At 40.8% G+C, this 20,011-nt stretch overlaps 1 protein-coding gene across 2 annotated transcripts in view; it reads right to left on the bottom strand.

The window, feature by feature from the left end:
* The window catches only part of FBXL7 (F-box and leucine rich repeat protein 7), a 372,876-nt gene that overhangs the window by 3,718 nt on the left and 349,147 nt on the right, over positions 1–20,011 (bottom strand). For both annotated transcript variants that reach the window (XM_032415428.1, XM_032415427.1), the window contains one exon: positions 3,836–4,447. In XM_032415428.1, coding sequence (XP_032271319.1) covers positions 3,836–4,447 — 612 coding nt within the window. The remainder of the gene's footprint in view (positions 1–3,835; positions 4,448–20,011) is intronic.

Raw genomic sequence — 20,011 nt, 5'->3', positions numbered from 1 at the left:
TCAGCTTTGAAATATTCCTTTGTTTTGAATTTCCTTTTTTTTTTTAGAGTGACTGTAATCCTGCTTATACCGAATTTATATGTCCACAGTAGTGGTGGCCTATCTGGGATGCCTGTGAAGGCATTTTGTTTTTCAAGCTCAGATGACAACCTTTGTCCCTAAACTCTTAGTTTCGGTTTCTTATTATTTTTTTTTTTTTAATATCTACTAAAATCTGATGCACTCCAGGAAGGATATTATATTTGATTCAGGGAAACATGTGCCTTGTTTTTGAAACCGAGTCCCCAATTTAATGAAATACTGGTTAAGCTCAGTTTTGGTAAAGATGCTCTTTTGATCTGCTTGTATTATTTTAGATCAATAATTTTAATTTAAGCCTCAGCCTTAATTCTTACAGATTTGTTAAGTTTGGACTGAAAAGAAAATAAATTGGTCCATGGCCCAGTAGGTAGTATCTGTGGTTAGTTCATGCATTCATACATTACAGAGATGCAGAGCACCTTAGAAATCATCCCATTAAACCTTCATTTTTTAAAGATGAGGCATCTCAGACTCAGTGAGATTATGAGACTCATACAGCCAGACAAGGGAAGGTTTTCTGATGCAAGCCTTCAATTATAGGAGAGGAGGTAAGAAATGACGAGGATATAGCATGCAATTGATGAATTGCACAAGAGATTTAGTGTAGATGTGTCAGCATGAAGTGAACATTTAGATACTGAGGAATCAGGAGTCTTGGAAGTGGTGAGTATCTATGAGAGGATTCTTGAGAGAAGCAATTTGGTTACCTAACATGGAGATTAGGCAGTAAGGTGAAAGCATGAGCAAATATGAGACCCAAGAAAGCATGGTGGCAGAGGGGTTGTGAGGAGTGGCCATAAGGTGGAATGCAAAGTATCTGAAAGCATTTAATGGGAACTGAGATAGGAATGGTCCATTGGGATCAGATTATGGGGCCTGCCCTAATACTCAGGGTAAGGAGTATGGATACTCCTCAATAGGAAATGAACAATCTAGGTTGAACATATCTGTGGGGTTTTTTCCACTTAATTGCAGATTTGGTTCTGCTTTCACAAAAATGTTCTTCGTTACCATCCCCTCTCATTATTGGAGAACTCCAGGTGTCTGGTTGTAAGAGGACCCTTGGAGGCAATTTCATTTGCGATAATTACAATATATTATACTTTGAAAACTGGCCTGCTTTACTGTGTTTCATTGATGTTTCAAGACATTATTAATTGTGATAGTTAATTTTATATGTCAACTTGAGTCAATGATGAGGTGCCAAGACATTTGGCTAAACATTTCTGGGGGTACCTGTGAGCCTGTTTCTGGGCAAGATTAACATCTGAATCAGTGGACCCAGTAAAGCAGACTGCCCTCCCCAATGGGGATAGGCATCATTCAATCAGATGAGAGCCTGACTACACCAAAAGATGGAGGAATGGAGAATTTGTTTTCTGCTTGACTGTTTGAACTGATGCATTGGTCTTCTCCTGCCTTTGAATGAGACTTACACCATCAGCAGCCTTGGTTCTCAGGCCTTTGGACTTGGACTGAACTGTACTGTCAGGTTTCCCGGGTTTCTAGCTTGCAGATGGCAGATCAATCTCTTTACACATACACACACACACACACACAGCAGATCAATCTCTTTACGTGCACGCTCGCGTGTGCACACACACACACACTGTTCTGTTTCTTTGAAGAATGTGGACTAAATATTAATAAAAGGTAACACGTGATAATGACAAAAGCCTACAGCTAGTTATAGTAAGTTTCAATGACTTGAAAAGACAGCTTTCAAGGTGAGTGTAGCAGGGACAAGAGAGTCTCACATCCTCTGGGGTAATTAAGCTCTAGACCAGCAATGAATCCTCTAAAGTCGAGGTTCCTGCCGGTGAGAAGGCCAGCTCGAAAACCAAGGAGAACAAGGCAGAGGTGAAATCACCTCTGGCAGTCCTCTGGCTTCTCCCAGTATCAACCTAAGGTTTCCAGATTCCCACAGAACTGGAGTGCACCATTTGGAAAACCCCGCCCCCTTCCCCCCCATAGCTGGAATCCTGTGCTCTTCACTTGGTGAGTTAGAGATTCCCTTGTGTACATAGTGTCTACACAGGTCCCAGCGGGTCACTGAGAGGCGTGTGAGAAAACCACAAATATATTCGGCTCTGCAGATTAGGGGGATATAGCGGAAGGGCATCAGGCTTACAGAATGGTTAGTCAAAAGGGCCTAGCCCCATCCACTCACTCAGGCTAGAAGCCCAGGAATTTCCATTCCCAAAGTAGTTTCTACATTTCTGAATTTCAAAAGGACTCCAACAGAAAAGGGCACAGTACTTGCAGCGCGTCCCGAGGGTGTTCAGGGAGCTCCTTCAACAAAGATGGGGACTCCAAGAACAAGTCGTTCTCTAACCTGATTTTTGAAAAGACAAAGAAATGAGGTGTCTAAAAAATAGGCCCACGATGCTCAGAATCTTAGAATGTTAAAGAAGCCAATTCCTTGCCTTTTTTTTTTTAAACTGAAGAGGAAACACATCTCGAGAAAAATGTGAACTGTCGCAAATCACAAAGTTTTGAAACCACTCTCTACCACATCACAATGCTTTCTGTTTCCAGAATTCCTTGGAAGAAGAATGTAAGAAAACCTCTTTGTTTCCTGCCTCTTTAGGCCCGCAGCTGCTCATGACTAACTGAAACTACGGTTACTATGGTTTTGTCCCGAAGCCAGCGGAAGGGGGTGGAGAAACGAATTGCTTTCCAGCGAGGGAAAGAATCTGCGAAAAATAATTGACTGTCATCTGAAATATTTTCAGATGTCGGCTTTTGAAAGAGAGAGCAAGCTCAGAGAGCAGACTTTGACTTCAGATTTTGTTGGAGGGTATCATTTACCTCAGATGCTTGTAAATCCCAAATTCTGTTTATTCGCCTGTCACAGTGGTTTTTACTTCTTGACCCCTCCCCGACCATCCCTGAGGTTGTGGCTCATGCTGTTCGTTTAACTCCCTGATGCATCTTACAGATTTCAGCCTCTCCAATGTTGGTCTTTTGACTGGGCGGTGGATGAGATAAAGAAAGGCTGTTAGTCCGGCTGGATCCACGTCTGGCGCCAAAGTATGAGTCTGGGTTTTAATTCTTCCTGCCTGAGAGAGGTTTTCAAGCAAAGCAACCATGCTGGGATTTCCCTCAATTTTAAAAAGATCTAAAGGCTCCACTTGATGGGCCTTATCCTTGCACTAGGTAATTGAGAATTTTGCTTAAAAAAAAAAAAAAAAAATCCAAAATCAACCCAAGGGTGAGGACAGTGGGGGTGAAATATAAGGAGACACTTGACCATGATGGATTTTCCCCAGGGTCTGCAAAATGGCAAGCAATCGTGAGCACGGCCCGAAGCACAGAATCAGCGTAGACACAGCTTTTGGGCTCCATGAAATAATAACTAATGGACATAAAGGGCAGCGTCTAAACTACCTATCTTTGGGTTAGATATTTGGTTCCCATTCTCTATGGTTGCTCTGAAATTCAGTGACGGCTATGGGGAGGAAGGACAGGTTTAAAAGTCACATTACCTTAACAGCCAGACAAAAAGGTGACTTGAGTGCCTTTAAGGAGTGGGCCTTGTGTGATGAAAGGGATACCTCTGGCCTCTGGGGTCGTGGTTACACAGAGACAGTCTCTCTGGAAGAGTCAGCGTCCTTACCACCCACCCGCCATCTCTAATGGCTATCAGGGAGGGGACCTTGCGTGTGGGGGGGCAATGTCCTCTACTGCTTTGGGAGGGTGACCCGGAAGGCCCCGCGGATGGGGGGTGGTGGGGGGGTCAGCCGCCCTTTACCTGACACGTCCAGGTGCTCCAGGTTGGGGCAGAGGGACACCACGTCGAAGACCGCCTCGTTGGAGATATTGTAACAGCCCGAGACCTCCAGTCGCCTCAGTTCGGGGCAGCACTGGGCAATGGTGTAAAGCCCTCGGTCCGTGAGCCGCCTGCAGCCGCTGACAGTTACGGTTTCCAGCATGAGACACACGTTGGGCGTGTCCTGACAGAGTCTGCGGGTCAGCACCTTGAGGGCGCGGTCCACGTTGATGGTCTCGCCCGTCAGGCGGATAGTCCTCCAGAGCCGCGGGTCCCAGGCCAGGTTGTACCAGCGGCGGCACACGCGGGCGCAGCGGCACAGCTGGTTGGTGGGCAGGAAGGAGAAGATCTGCACCATGGACTGGTCCGGGAGGCGCTCGATGCTGGCCTGCTCCTTCTGCGGTCTGGAGGCCAGCCGGATGAGCGGGTGGGTGAGGCGGGTCGGGGGCGGGGAGTGGACCATGGCCACCGTCTCCCCGGTGATGGACGATGAGGAGGTGGACGAGCCCCTTCCATTCTGAAATCCGGGCAGGTTCGGGGGACATATCAGGGCTGGGCTGGGCGTGCTCAGTGTGCGCATGCTCAGGTCGGAGTCTGGCAAAGGACAGAGAGCAAAGGGTTAAAAGGATGGCCCACAGCGGAGCCCGGGGAAGGAGGCAGAACGGTGACACCCAGTCCACCGATATGCCTCCTGGGCAGACCCCTGCTGAATCCATCACCTGAAGCAGAAGCACATGCAAATTTCGCCCATTCCAGGAATTGTCCTCTATCTGCACGAGGGGCGGGCAACCCCCTCTGTGAAGGGCCTGATCCGGAATGTTTGAGGCCCTGCAGGCCACATGGGCCCTGTCTCCCGTTGCCATTAATCCACCCTGCCATTGTAGTGCAAAAGCTGGCATAAACAATACGTAAACGAACAGGGGTGGCTGTTGCCATAAAACTCCTTTTATGAAAACAGACCAGCTGGATTTGACCTGCGGGCCATAGCTGGCTGACTTCTGATCTCCATTAATGGTGATCATCTAAAGGGCACAACTTCAAAGTTTCATTATCTCTATTCTGGGGAAAATCTCACATATTGTGAACACAAACTCTTTTCCTTTTCTAATTACATTTTGAGTAGGCAGGTAATTACCTTCCATTGACCAGCGAAGGAATGAGTTTTGGAAGAGGAAGACTGGCAGATGGACATAGTGTTTGCTGTCTTTGCCCTGGCCTGCCCCCTAGCGTCCAGTCCCCCATCTTTTGATAACCGTACCCCAAACTCCGACTGCAGTCTGGGGTCTGGGGAGCCACCCCACTTCCGCCATTAGACTGGGCACTTCAGGTGGTGTTTCCAGGCCTTGAATATCTGTGGCAATATATATTTTTCCTCCTTCTTAACAAGTCTGCCCTTTGCATTTCAGTGACGTGACTCCCATTCTATTCCTTGAAACCAGAAAGACCACTTAATGAGGATACAAGTGGTTTTTAAATTTATGACGGATTAAGAATTCTTTAGGATACCACTTTAAGAAGTCTGCTCATTTCATACCCCCACCTTGATATCTATATGAAATAATTTATTTTCTATATAAAGATATTTATTGTGTACTTTACATACATAGATGGATAGATTTATTTAAGATGACATTTATTCTCTCTCTCTAAATATGTTTATATTTTTCACACACACACACACAGAGAAAGAGAGAGAGAGGGAGAAGAGAATTTATCTCCAAAACGTAAGTTTCTTTATCTGTGAAAAAAGAAATAAGTGAGCTGGACTAGATGATTTCTAAGTCATTTCCAGCTTTAATTACAGCTCTAAAGACTTAAACAAAAATTCTTTCCTTGTGTGCTTTTCCACATTTCATACTTTGGGAATTTTCAAACACTCATTTTTTTTTTCCAAAAAACTTCCAGTAATAACATACAACACAAGAACTTCTGACACTGGGGTCTCCACTGAGTGTCTATTTGTAGTTTTCCTACTGGTATACTTGTTCTACTGTTATAATGTTTTCTTTCAATTTACTTCTTTATAACCTAACACTGAAAATGTCCTACACATGTCCATGACTTTGCTCATGGATCATCTTTGAATTACTGTTTCCCCCCACCCCATTCCCCCCCTCCCCTCACCTTGTCTGCCTCTTGAAATAAAAACACTAAGTGCAAACGCCACCTCCTCTAAGAACATTTTCTTAATGTCTTTGAGATATAATCAATCACTTCCCTATTGAAATCCCCATCCTTTGTTATTAGGCAGTTGTGAATTTATCTTTCCCTAATGTGCTTGACTGTATTATTTTTCTCAATTTTGCATCTCTCCCTATATCCACGTATCTTTGTCAGGTGACTCCGTGGTTCCTCCAAGGGACAGTAGATTTGTTCCATCTAATGATGTTGGGCTTGGCTACATGACTTGCTTTGGCCAGTGAATATTAGGACATGTGATGTGCCCAATGAGAAGAACATGCTTGGCTAGTCCACTGATCTTAGGGTGCTGAGAGGCCCATGGAGAATATAGAACTGCCTGAAACCTGCAGCTTCGAGCCAAGCTCAGCCAAGCCCAGCGGGGGTCACCCGATGCCCAGGTGAGCCACAGATGTGTGAGCTAGAACACTGAGCTTGGTGTGATTTGTTACACAGCATTACTGTGGCAACAGATGACGAATATACCTTCATTACATTAAAAACTCCTTTGAGACAAGGATTAAATCATTTTCTTATTTGTATCCTGGCAATACTTGGCACAGTTTATGGTGCATAGTCGGTGCATATGAAGTTCTTGAATTGAGAAGAAATACTTAAAATGTTTAAAAAACAATCATTTCTAGCTTGGCATGTACTTCTCCATCCCAAGTGGTATACATACTGTGTTTTAAATCATTCATAAGAAATGTGTACATCTCTCTTTTGTAAATATATAGTAAATCTTTAAGGAAAACACTACATGCAAATCAGGGATTTCAAAACTGCCATCCAAGCTACCGTGGTACTAACCTTCATCATGATGTGAACTCTGAGAACTGCCTCCAAACTTAGCATTTTTCTTAGGCAGGTGAACAGCTAATTTAGGGCCAGGAGGGGAGGGCAATCTTAGACTTTCAGCTCTGACATTTTCCTGGCTGTGAGGGCTCTGAAATCTCTCTCCTGCCTGCCTATGTTCTGTTCATCTTGAAAGAGAAGACACTTCACAGTGCTCTGCGGAAACCTGCACATCTTGAGTTATGCCCCTGTGGGATGAGCATGCTTGTGGCAGGGAATCGAGGATTCCTAAACTTGCATCTATAACCGATTCACTTTTCTTCACTCTTTCATGCTCACTCCACTGACAGAGAGAATGGGAATGCATCCAGATTGACCAGAACTGCTGTGCTGTTTGCAACACATTCCGTTTTTTCCTTTGCCAATAATCATACCCGAGTGGTAACGGAATTCACACTCAGAAAGAGATGGCAGCCTCACACATCTGTGAGGAACATTCTGTCCTGGAGAGGATTCAGGAGCAAGTAATAGCTCTCTTTCCTGCCTTTTTCTAGAGCTTAGCAGCAGAGTTCTCAGGACTAATTCATGATTGCCAGGCACTGCTCTCCCACGCAAGGAGACAAGCAGGGGAGCCTGGGGATTTCCACCAGGAAAGCTGGATGTCTCTTTTGCCAGAATGTACACTAGGGTTCTCTGGATCCTTCCTAGTTATTCAGGTCAGGAACCCTCAGAGACTTTTTGAAAGGGTATGATTTGTCATAATTGAATAAATAGCACCTGATGATTAAATTGGTAATAAAGGGCAATGAGTAATGCAATGGTCTAAATGTTTGTATCCCTCTCAAGTTCATGTGGAAATCCTAACCCCGAAGGTGATAGTATGAGGAGGTGGGGCCTTTGGGAGGTGATTAGGTCATGAGAGTAGAGCCCTCATAATTGGGATTACTGCCCTTATATAACACTCCAGAGAGCTGTTGGATGCATTAGTATTTACAACTGTTTTATCTTCTTGTTAGATTGTCTCCTTTATTATAATAGTGTCCTTCTTTGTCTCTTGTTACAATCTTTGTTTTAAAGTCTATTTTGTCCGATATAAGTATTGCTTCTTTTCACATCCATTTGCATGATAAATGTTTCCCTATCCCCTCACTTTCAATCTGCATGTGTCTTTAGGTGTGAAATGAGTCTCTTGCAGGCAGCATACAGATGGGTCTTGTTTTTTTTTTTTAATCCATTCGGACACCCTGTGTCTTTTGTTTGGAGTGTTTAGTCCATTTACATTCAAAGTAATTATTGATATATATGTATTTATTGCCATTTGGTACTTGTTTGTGGTTTCTGTAGTTCTGCTCTGATTCTTTCTTCTCTTGCTGTCTTTCATGGCTTGCTGGCTTTCTTTAGTGATCTACTTGGATTCCATTCTCTTTATTTTTCGCATATCTATTACTGGTTTTTGATTTATGATTACCATCAGGTTTGTATATAACATCTTCTGCATATAGCAGTCTATATTAAGTTGATGGTCACCTAAGTTTGAACCCATTCTTTACTCCTTCTCCCCGCCCCCATTTTAGGTATATGGTGTCATATTTTACATCCTTTTATTCTGTGAATTTCTTGGCTGATTTTACTGCTTTTGTGAGTTTCCCACTTTTCTTACTCTTACTTACGGTCTTTCCTTTTCACTCAAAGAGTCTCCTTTAGCCTTTTTTTGTAGGGCTGGTTTAATGGTCATGAACTCCTTTAGCTTTTGTTTCTCTGAGAAACTATCTCTCCTATTTGGAATGATAGCCTTGCTGGTTACAGTATTCTTGGCTGCAGATATTTTCCTGTTAGCACTTTGAATATATCAGGCAACTCCTTTCTGGCCTGCAAAGTTTCTGCTGAAAAATCTGCTCATAGACTTATGGGGTTTTCCTTGTTTGTAACTGTCTTCTTTTTTCTTGCTGCTTTTAAAATTCTCCCTGTATTACTACTTTTTGCCATTTTAATTATATGTGTCTTGGGATGGACCTCCTTGGATTGATTTTGTTAGGGGATTTCTGTGTCTCCTGGATCTGGATATCTGTTTCCTTCCCCATATTAGAGAAGTTTTCAGCTATTATTTCTTCAAATAAATTTTCTGCCCCCTTGTCTCTCTTCTTCTTCTGGGATCCTTATAATGTGAATGTTATTATGGAGTCATTAAGTTCCCTAAATCTATTCTCATTTTGTGTACTTTTTCTTCTCTCACCTGCTCAGCTTGATTACTTTCCATTATTCTGTCTTCTAGGTCACTAATTCATTTGTCTTCTTCTGCTCTGCTATTTATTCCCTCGAGTATATTTTAAATTTCATTATTGTGTTCTTCATCTCTGATTGGTTCTTTTTTGTCTCTTTATTAAAGATCTCACTGATCTCCTCCACTCTTTTCTCAAGTATCTTTATGATCATTACTTTAAATTCTCTATCAAGCACGTTACTTATCACTGTTTCGCTTAGGTCTCTTGCTGTGGTTTCATCCTGTTCTTTTATTTGGGACATTCTCTTCTGTCTCCTGATTTTGTTTAACTCTCTATGTCTCTTTTTGTGTGTTAGAAAAGTCAGCTATATCTCCTGCTGTTGAAAGTAGTGGTCTTATGAAGAAGAGGTCCTGGAGTGCCCTGCCATGCAGTGTCCTCTGTGCACCAGTGTGTTGTGTGCGCTTGGCTGTTGTATCCTGGCTGCTTTTTCCTTAGGTCCAGTAGTCCACGGAGGCTCTCTTTTCCTGTTGTGGGCAGGCTTTGGTCCCTGGCTGGGGGTAGGGGGTGGGGTGGGGTTGGTGGAGGAGCGCAGTCTTACAAAGGTGCATGCCAGTCTGCTTGGGAAATGAGACCCTCGGCCACTGGGACTCAGGCTTGGCAAATCATGCCAGTCCGGAGACACAGTGTTGGCAGGGTTTGTGCCGGTCTTCTGGGTAAAGGGGCCCACATCTCTGGTACTGAGGCAAGCAAGACTGGAAAGGGTGGATCTAAGGAAGCACTGTGGGGCGGGGCTTGGTGTAAACACGTTAGGTCGTGAATGTCAGTGCCACTGGTTCCCACAGGTGGCTGTGTGTTTATGCTGGGGGGCAGAGGAAGGAAATGGCACCTGCCAGCTCCTTTGTTCCTGGAGAACTCCCTCAGTGATCCCTGCCCCTCCGGGATATGCTCCAAAATGAGTAAACTACTCTCCTTCCTGTATGTCCCAGGCTCTGGGCAAACCGCTGCTTCTACCCTGTATCTCTGTGGGCTGTTTGTCATGCTATCTCTTTGAAGGTGGGGACTCAGCTTCCTCTCACCCTCCAGGCTCTCCCAGAACTGAACCTGCTGATGTTTAAAATTCCAGGCATTGAGTCCTTCTGGTTGTAAGAACTCAAGAAATTCAAAATTCGGCTCCTCTTGCTTTCAAAGCTGATGTTATGGGGATTTGTCTTCCCCGTGTGATAGTCTGTTTCTTTCCCTTCTCTGCACCTGTGACTCCCTCCCCCCAACAGATGGCCATGGTCCCTTTTGCTCCCCTCAGCATCTCTGACTGCATCTCTGCCCTTCCTACCCTCTTCAGTGTGTCCTCTTCTCTAACTTCAGTTGTGGAGTCTGTTCTGCCAGTCATCAGGTCATTTTCTGGGTTATTTACACTGATGTGAATGTTATCTAGTTGTATCTGTAGGACAAGGTGAGCTTAGGGTCCTCATACGCTGCCATCTTCCCAACCTCCTCCAAGACAGGTAGCTTTTTAAATTTACCAAGACTACTGTTTTCCCTGGAGACATTCTTTGGACAAACTTTTTTCAAAAATAAATACATAAGTTGATAATGAAATCTGTTAAAGGAGGACTCAATGAATTACTTTGTGGTAGGATGGAAGGCTGAATGGAGGGATAGGCAGACAGACAAAGCTATAAGAGGAAAAATTATAAAATCTGCAAAAAGAACATGTCTGGTTAATTACAGATAAAAGAATCAGAGAAGAGGCTGTCCATTATGAATATGTAAGACTAAGAAAGATAGAGATGAACACATGTAAGTGTCATGAAAGCAAAATGGGAGAATTTAAAGACATGAGCATGTATTTTTGCAATGAGATGTGTATTTTGTAGCCTGTTGTCTCGTAATGACATTGGGAAGGTGGATATAACCAAAAGATTGAAATAAAATGAAAAACACACAGCACTGATGTCTACGGGAAGATATACAGAATGGACTGCAAGGAATACACAGGGACAGACGCTGGGTACTAAAATTCAGTAGGTTGGGCTGCTACACATTCTAGGATTACAGATTTATAGGCAGAAAAGAAAGTGACGATTCATTCTTTCATTGGCTCATTTAACACACATTATTACTGCTGCTTGAGTGCCCAGTGGAGTCTAGGAAGAGAGGAGTTTTTGCATTTGACTAGATTATAAAGCAAATGTTCCTAGCCCACCTCCTTTCTATACCACAGTCCCATTAAAATACTTCTACAACAAAGAATCTGACCTCTCTATTTTCTTGTATCCTTTAGGGAGAGAGAAAAATGACTTTTTTGAGAGTGTGCTCAAATTACACAAAATCCAGGATGGTAAGGGATAGAAAAGTTTGTCTAAGTCTGGAACAAAAGTCAGTTTTCAGAAGCCCAAGGTAAAAACAATGACACAGAATCTCCCAGTGGTGGGAAAACATTTGAGTGTTGTACAAAAACAATGAATTGTGGAACACCACATCAAAAACTAATGATGTATTGTATGGTGACTAACATAACAAAATAAAATTAAAAACAAACAAACAAACAAAAATAATATTTTTGGTAAGCTTTTGGATTTTCTCAAAATGCTGTAATCTTTATTTGCTACAATGGAGATCCTAAGGCAAATAAATAATTACACTTTTTTATACTGATATTTTCATCTATTTATTAAATGAAGAGATGGTGGATGCCTTAAAATTTAAGCACTTGTGGCTCCATTAATAATTTAAAACATTTCCAAGTATGTAATTTATGTGAGAACAGTAAGTTTAATGTTTTTAGGTTACTTTAAATATGTAAAGAATACCAAAAAGTATATTGTCTTATTCTGGGGGGGAACAAAAACCCAATAAACTTGTTTTTTCATGGTTTCAAAAGTCCTGGAAATTTTACATCTTTAATAATTATAGTACATTATCAAAAATATTCAAGGCATCTCAGACACCCATGCTTATTAGACACATTTTCTTCCAACTAGATAGCTGCCTGTTTTGCACAAGTTTTTATTTTCGAACCACTGCTGTTTACACTCTAGGAAGTCATATTTACATTATACTGGCCTTTCAAAGTCAAAATTTACAAAGCTACTCTGAATTTTCCCTCTCTGATTACCAAAACTTTTCTGCAAGATGCTTTCCATTATAAATTGTCTTTCTACTCAAGAACTCTTGCCATAAAAAGCAAGGTTTCTTTTCTTAGCTTAAACTCAAGCTTAAAAAAATAGATCTATAAAACCTCGCCGGTGAAAAAAAAATACAATCTGAGGGATCTTTCTTCTTCTTGTTTTATTTCAAAATATTTTCTTTTAATGTGGTTCACATAATATACACACCCTAGAACTTATTTAAGGTATTGGTTGCATAAAGTGGAAATTTATATAGACAAGGTTGATCTTGCATTTTACCTGGAGAAAGTTACCTCTGGGACCCAAAGATTCTTGCTAAGATTGTGCTAAGATTGTCGTCCAGAAGGTGGCAACCGCCCCCCCCCCCCCCCCCCCCCAGGATCAGGTTATGGCTAACACTTCTGTCCAAGAACAAAAACCTGCCTTGTTGTCATGTGGACCAGCACAGAGCTATGGTGATTAATCCTCGAAGTCTTGGGGAGGAGGATGAGGCTCCTCTCCTACAGGGCATATGGTTTAGTGAAATGCCCAGCTCTGTATTTAGCTGGAACACCAGTTCCCTGGTGTATTCAGTTTTTGACCCTAAACTGAGCTCAGCATGGATTCTGTTTGACCTTTTTTTTTTTTTTTTTCCCCTTAAAGGGAAGAATCATACTGCTAAGGAAGCTTTTAAGCCACATTGTTCTAAAAACCACAAATATAATCAATGAAATGTACAGAATGCCATCTTTGGAATCTATAGTGCAGTTTGATTTTGTCAGCAACATGAGTATCTAAAAAGGATGTCTTATGAAAGTTATGCCATAAGAAATAACAGGTAGCCTCAGAAACTATGGGACAGTCCAGGATTATAATTCATCAGCCTCCTTATGGTTTTATTCTAGGTTGAAATGACAACATCTTAGAGCCTTCCTTTTTTCTTATCTGTAAAATGGCAAAGGGTGACCTTATACTATTTATTCTTTAATGGAAAATAAGATGTTTCATCCCTGAGAGAGTACCACTATTAGACGCTATCCTTTTCAAAAGGCGAGGGGATAGTCTCCTTATGGTAGGGCGTGTATTGAGAATCTCTTTAAACATTTGTTAGTCTTCCTTTTTAATTAAAAGAAAGCAGGTTTTAGATGCAAAATCTTTGACAGGCAGCAGTATTTAATAACATTAATTTAATTATATTTTTATTTTTTTATTCTTCATCATAATTTTTTTTATTTAAAAATTATCATCTATTTGTAACAAGTGATACTGGTCTTTCAAGTATTTGGTTTTTAAACAATAATGTAAATTTACTTTTGAAGATATTAAGTGAATAGTAGTACAGGTGGTAGGGAGACATCAGCAAATGTCATGACAGCATTTGTCAATGTCTTACACTGTTAAGGTCAAAAAGAACACTGAAGACAGGGGCGCCTGGGTGGCTCAGTCGTTAAGCGCCTGCCTTCGGCTCAGGTCATGATCCCAGGGTCCTGGGATCGAGCCCCGCATCGGGCTCCCTGCTCCATGGGAAGCCTGCTTCTCCCTCTCCCACTCCCCCTGCTTGTGTTACCTCTCTCGCTGTGTCTCTCTCTGTCAAATAAATAAATAAATAAATAAATAAATAAATAAATAAATAAAAAGAACACTGAAGACAGATGAACCTGCATTCTGGTCTCTGCTCTGCTATATGCAATCTGTATCATCTAAGCCAAGTAACTGGAACTTCATAAGCCACAAGCCTCCTCTTTTGTAAACTGGAAGTAATTCCACTCACTTTATAGAGTGATTAGGTGGAGGCTATGAAACGTGGTATTGTTATCAGTAGAGGCATCTGGCAAAAATTATACAATCTCAATGGAGGGCTTCATGGGGAAGAAATTCTGGGCCCTCCTGCTATGGGGCTATGTTTTCAGGGGGCATTATTCTGGATTCTCTGGTATCCATAGTCCCCTCTTTTTGAATATTGTTGCCTCCATAAACCTTTGAGATGTCTTTCATGTTGGTGGGGCTGAAAGAGGGGAAAATAAAAATAAAAATCCATGTCTCCAGCATACAATATACTTAACTCTTGCTAAACAAAATATGGCCATTGCATTTATTGTCAAAGGAAAATCTGTTTTATATGACATGGTGAAACTGCTGTCTCATTAAAATTCTCCCATGGTTTTTACAATACCATTCTCTCTTCTGCTTTTCCTTTCTACTTCTCATGTGTTGTTTGCTCACCCTCTTCTGTGTGTACCACTTATATATTGATATTCCCCAAGGGTTTCATTCTTTATTCTTCTCTGTTAGCATCTGGCCTCCCTTGAGTTGGGGGGGTGGGGATGGTTTATGCACTCACATGGCTTCAGCAATTGCCCTTCAGCTAATGACTCCCAAAACTCAATTTCAAGTCTGGACCATGCTGTCTCTTTCAAATATTAAACACATATATTCAAATACCTGCCAGACCAGTGTTACTTAATATGATAGCTCTAGCCATCTGTGACTATGCAAATTAAATTTATTAAGACTAAACTAAAAATTCAGCTCCATGGGGGCACATTTTGGGAGCTCACTAGCGACATGTGGCCAGAGGCTACTGTACTGGACAGTACAGATACAGAACAATTCCACCGTAAATAGTATTAGTGGGGGTGCTTGGGTGGCTCAGTCAGTTAAACGTCTGCCTTCAGTTTAGGTCATGATCCGAGAGTCCTGGGATTGAGCCCTTGTTGGGCTCCCTGCTCAGCAGCAAGTCTGCTTGTCCCTCTCCCTCTGTCCCTCCCTCTGCTCATGCTCTCTCTCTCTCAAATAAATAAATAAAATCTTAAAAAAAAAAAAGAGTGCTAGTGGACAGCACTATCTCTACTAACCCATTCCCTGAAAGTGTACTGGATATACCTTCATTACAATACATACAAGGCTGAACGCACCAATGTCCTTTGCAGAGAAGAGCCTCTTACCCTTATATACTGTGTTGCTGTTAATGGTACCACTACTCGTCAAGTCTGCCTCCTAAGCTAGAAACCTGGGAATGACCTTGAATCCTACTCATATCTAACCAGTTGATTAACTTATGGAGCTAACAGTCCTCTCTTCTCTGTCTTCATGGCTACCACCCCACTTGAAGTTTTCAACATCTCTGTCTCCTCTCAACAATTCCTTACCTGAGATTCCTGACTCTTCCTTCAAATCTCCACTGCTCTCATATAGCCTCTGCCCTGCATTTTTTGAGTTAACCTTCTAAAATATGATTCAGCCTCCTGCACCAAAATGTTGAATGACTCATTCCTTCTGTTGTGGGTTAAGTTGTGTCCCCAACAAGATTTGTTGAAGTCCTAATTCCTGGTATGGGTGAATGTGACCTCATTTGGAAGTAGGGTCTTCGAAGATGGAATCAAGTTAAGATGAGGTCATACTTGACTACAGTGGTCCCTAATCCAATATGATTCAGTGTCTTTATAAGAAGAGGAAACAGGGACACAAGGAGAGAAGACAGAAACACATGGACACAGAGGTAAGATGGCAGCATAAAGATGGTGGCAGAGATTGAAGTGATGCTGTCATAAGCCAAGAAATGCCTAGGGGCACCAGAAGCTGAAAAAGGTAAGGTCGGATCCTCCTTCATGTCTCTGCTAACACCTTGTTTTCTGACTTCCAGACTCCAGAACTATGGGAAAAGAAATTCTGTTGTTTTAAGCCACCTGGCTTGTGGTACTTTGTAACACACTTCCAGGAAACCTACACACTTCCTTCCACACTTTTTTTTATTGATTGCTTCCCAGGTGTCAGACATTATACTAGGCACTACTCAGGGAATAAAGTCCAATTTTTTAGACTGTGTAGGAGACCAGAAGTTGTATTCCCCCAGACGAAGTGTAGATTCCTAGTCATACCTCAAGTGCCAGGTGGGAAGTCAGCTTCTCTGTCAACTTTTCCAGATCCACCTAGACTAAGTACTACTTTGAGTGTTTCCCTTGAATTCAAATACATCTTATCTTATCCCTTTTCACAGTGTCTCTCTGCTCACTGCACTGTGAGCACCTCGAGGCCAGGAGGTATCTCACTCATGTCTAAGTGATTCCAGACTCTTACCTGGATTCAGCCATCCAGAAATCATTCAACTAATGCACCATAAAGAGTGTTCTTTGCTTGGTCCTACCACAGATCCCTTTCGGTTTTCTTTTGGTTGCTGTTGGAAGTATTTATAGGAACTACTTGGAGGAACCAGGTGTTCCAGATCGAAGAAGAAGTTGGAGCATCTCTGTCCTTTATCAACATTTCATTTTTAGATCTTTTTCCTTTGTCCTTCCACTTAATTTAGGCTGAGATAGTACACACACTCAGCTTAATGATACTCGTCTACTCGGAAGATATTTAGAAAGACATATGCACACATAAAAACAGTCTCTTGCAGCACACATCACCTAAAGTATCCCAGAGTCAAATTCTTAGTGCTTTCCCCCATGCCTCTGCTATTGTAGGTTACTCACATCTCTGTTCACTCCTAATAACGATGAAAACATAAAAACTCACAATAAATAAAAAAGAATAACACTTTTACATTGACTCAGAATTGTAAGACTTATTCTGTTTAAGTTTAGTTACCTAAGATAGAACATGAACATTTCCCCCCAGAACTGATTCACATATCAGTGGTAATCAGCAGAGCTGGCTTTTTCTTCACAGTGCAGGAGAGACAGTGATACTTATTTGCTGTTCTCTGGAGAGCTCATGGATAGCTTTGCAAAGCTTGGGAAATGAGCCAGCTCTTGTCTTGACAAGAGAAGAAACACATAGATTTTCATGAAAAGCCTTGCAATCCATACCGTTCAACCTTCAAGTCGCACTTTTTTCGGCAGCCTTAATTGTTTTCTATCTTCAATTGTCAGATAATGCTTCCACCTTATTTCTCCATGAATAGCTGTGAAATTCCAACGTTTGAATCTTTCAACGTGCAATACATGGTAGAGTATTGAATTTAGATTCTGGTAAAGAGAAACTTATAAATTTTCAGTTCACAGCAGAAAGCAGGCCTCACAAGGGGCTCTAGTCTAGCTCACAAATCCAACTTTCAAGTGAGAAAAAAGAGAAATCTCTGGTAAACTCATGAACATGTACAAGATCAATAATTAATTAGAATGTTCCCAGAGCAAAGCAAATCCCTGAATTTCCTTAGCCATTTGAAAATATGATCCACTGTTGTTTAAATTCTTTACAACAATTTCTTTCAATGTAAAAACATGTGTAAAGCATTTATTATATACAAGACACTGTTCTAGGTACTACAGAAATATTGATTCATAAATGCAATTTCCCTATTACAGTTTTAAATGCTTGGAAAAACAAATGACGAAATGATGTGGAGAAATATTTTATTCTCTCTACAGTAGCAAATAGAGAAGGCAATAATGAAAGGAAATTAGTATATTTAAATATCATTTTATTTACCTGCTGAGGATCTCACAGCAGCCTGGTGGGTGGACAGCTTACACTGACCTGGGATACATTTTGCATGGGGAGTTCTCTGGGTCTACTAGTCCAAGTTCAAATGTCTTTTGGGGACTCCAGGGCTACCCTATATGGTGGGACTTTCCCAAGGAATAGACCCAATACTCATTAGCACAAGACTGGCTTTTCAATGGGCTCCTGGGTTTGGGGGGCAGGACTTTACATGGTCGGCTCATGGCTCCAGTTCTAGACTATCTTATTTTTCAAAGGTTAAATCGTACTCTTTTAGGGAGCCCCCATTTTAAAAGGTGATTAATAATAATCTTTCAGAAATTCACCTGCAGAGTAGAATTCAAGGAAACCAAAATATTTTTGGGAAATCACTCCAACTGCATAATATTTTTCTGTAGAATTAGGACTTCTCATCAAACTTCCAGTTCTCATCCATATTCCACTCACTCCATAATTTCTGAGTCATATTTCTCTTTAGGAAGATACCTATAAGTTTATATTTATTGGATATACTCTTAACAGCATTTGGATCAAGATTACAACAATAAATCTAAAAGTAAGTTGCTAATTATAACGTGGCATTAATCAATGTTTGAAGTTCCCACTTAATCTTGAGATCATTAAAAAAAAAATGCTTGGGGTGGAGGCTGGAAACCTGGAGGGGTGTAAGTGTTCATCTGATACATTGGAGATAGTTTCTATTTAAGACAACTTTTCTAGACAACCTGAGCTTTTAGTTCCCTTTAAAACAAATTTTGAGACTTAGTCATAAAGCAAACAAAATGGTAGACTGTGGTTCATCATTTATAAGATATTTCATATAGTAGGATGTAAAACATTCAGGAGATTACAGTTCTAGTTCCTTCTTGGAAGCTAAGGTTTGACCATGTGCCATGGGTCAGCGTGGGGATGGGGGTACAAATGGAGTGGGAGGTAACTCAGGGCCTCATCCCCTCCATCCTGCCCTCTGCATTATTCCCTTTGCTTCCCCAACACTTATCGAGAATCTACGTTGCTTTCAGATGTGGACTACCTTGCCTACCTTCGTAAGTTTAGATCTGAACCCCAAATACTTTATTTTTACCAGGAAATGTTAACACTCTGACATTATATTACAGGCTGGTAGCTTGAGTTTTCCTCAAGGTTTTTTGTTGTTACATTTGTTCATTTTGTTTGAAAATACCTATTAAATTAGTAAAAGCAAAGATTTCCCAAGATGACAAAAACATTTTCAGAGTCATTCTTCAGAGGTTGACCAGATAGAAGCCTTGAGGTAGAAATTGTTTTGGGTCATTCGATAGGATCTATCTTAAAAGAAATTCCTTATCTTAGGTCAGATTATTTGCAGGCTGGCCTCCAAACAATAAATTAGTCCCTTTTTTTTTTTTGGTTAAGAAGAAGATCCAATCTCTTAAAATGGTTCAAAAGGGAATATAAGATGAAAATGGCACCTTAATTTTAGATTTTAATGATATACTTCAATGTTTTATTGTTTTGGAATTAATTTCAGGTCATTTTAAACAACAAAAACACATGGTTTATAGCTAGAAAATTGCTTCATGTTGCTTCATGGATCAGGCAAATAAAAAGAATAAAACAGCATTTTGCAAAATGGTCAATTTTGGCTCTTTTGGCCATGTCAAGAGTCTTATGAAATAATACAGATGATTGATTATTACAAGTAGAGAGAGCACAGAGTAGCACAAACCACAAAGAAATGGTCAGATATTTTTACTTAACATTCTTCTTTGGCCAGTAATGTTAAATAAAGGACATACTTTTTTTTCATTATTAAAAATAACCCACATAAATACAGTCAAATAGTTATGAAATAAAGATTTTGTTTTCTTAGGGAAAAATGTAGAAACATCTTGACCAGGATTAATGTGCAAGATATTGAGCATGTAGTTATTAATGAAACTCTTTCTTTTTTGTATCTTACACTCCTGGAAGTAATTTTCAGCTTTGACCAGAGCTGTCCTTTATCCCTGGAAATACAATTTGAATTGTGTAAAGACCTAAAATAAAATTAGAAGCAACCCATCACAACTATAATCTACCTAATACTTAATCATAGCAAGGAATCTCTGTTTTTGCCACAAAATCCACAAAAGGTTTGTAATTATCTCTCTTTAGAGTTTGGCCTGGCTACATAATCAAAATAGGGAACAAAGAGCATTGTGTATTCACATTGGGGTTTCGAGTTTTGTGTGTTTACACTGTGCATGAGTATACAAAATGTCAGAAAAAGGTCTGTTGCGATTTACATTTGACTAACAGATAACTTAGTATGAACAAATCTGGCTCAAATCTTAGAATATATCAGAATGGAAGAATACATCTTTAAATTAGAGTAGCCAAGAAAAACAATGCTTAAAGTCATCCTATGACTTAACTGATAAGAATTAAAA

The sequence above is a fragment of the Phoca vitulina genome, unplaced genomic scaffold (genome assembly GCF_004348235.1).
Source record: "Phoca vitulina isolate PV1807 unplaced genomic scaffold, GSC_HSeal_1.0 scaffold17, whole genome shotgun sequence".
Classification (NCBI taxonomy): domain Eukaryota; kingdom Metazoa; phylum Chordata; class Mammalia; order Carnivora; family Phocidae; genus Phoca; species Phoca vitulina.
This window is presented reverse-complemented; position numbering and strand designations above follow the sequence as displayed.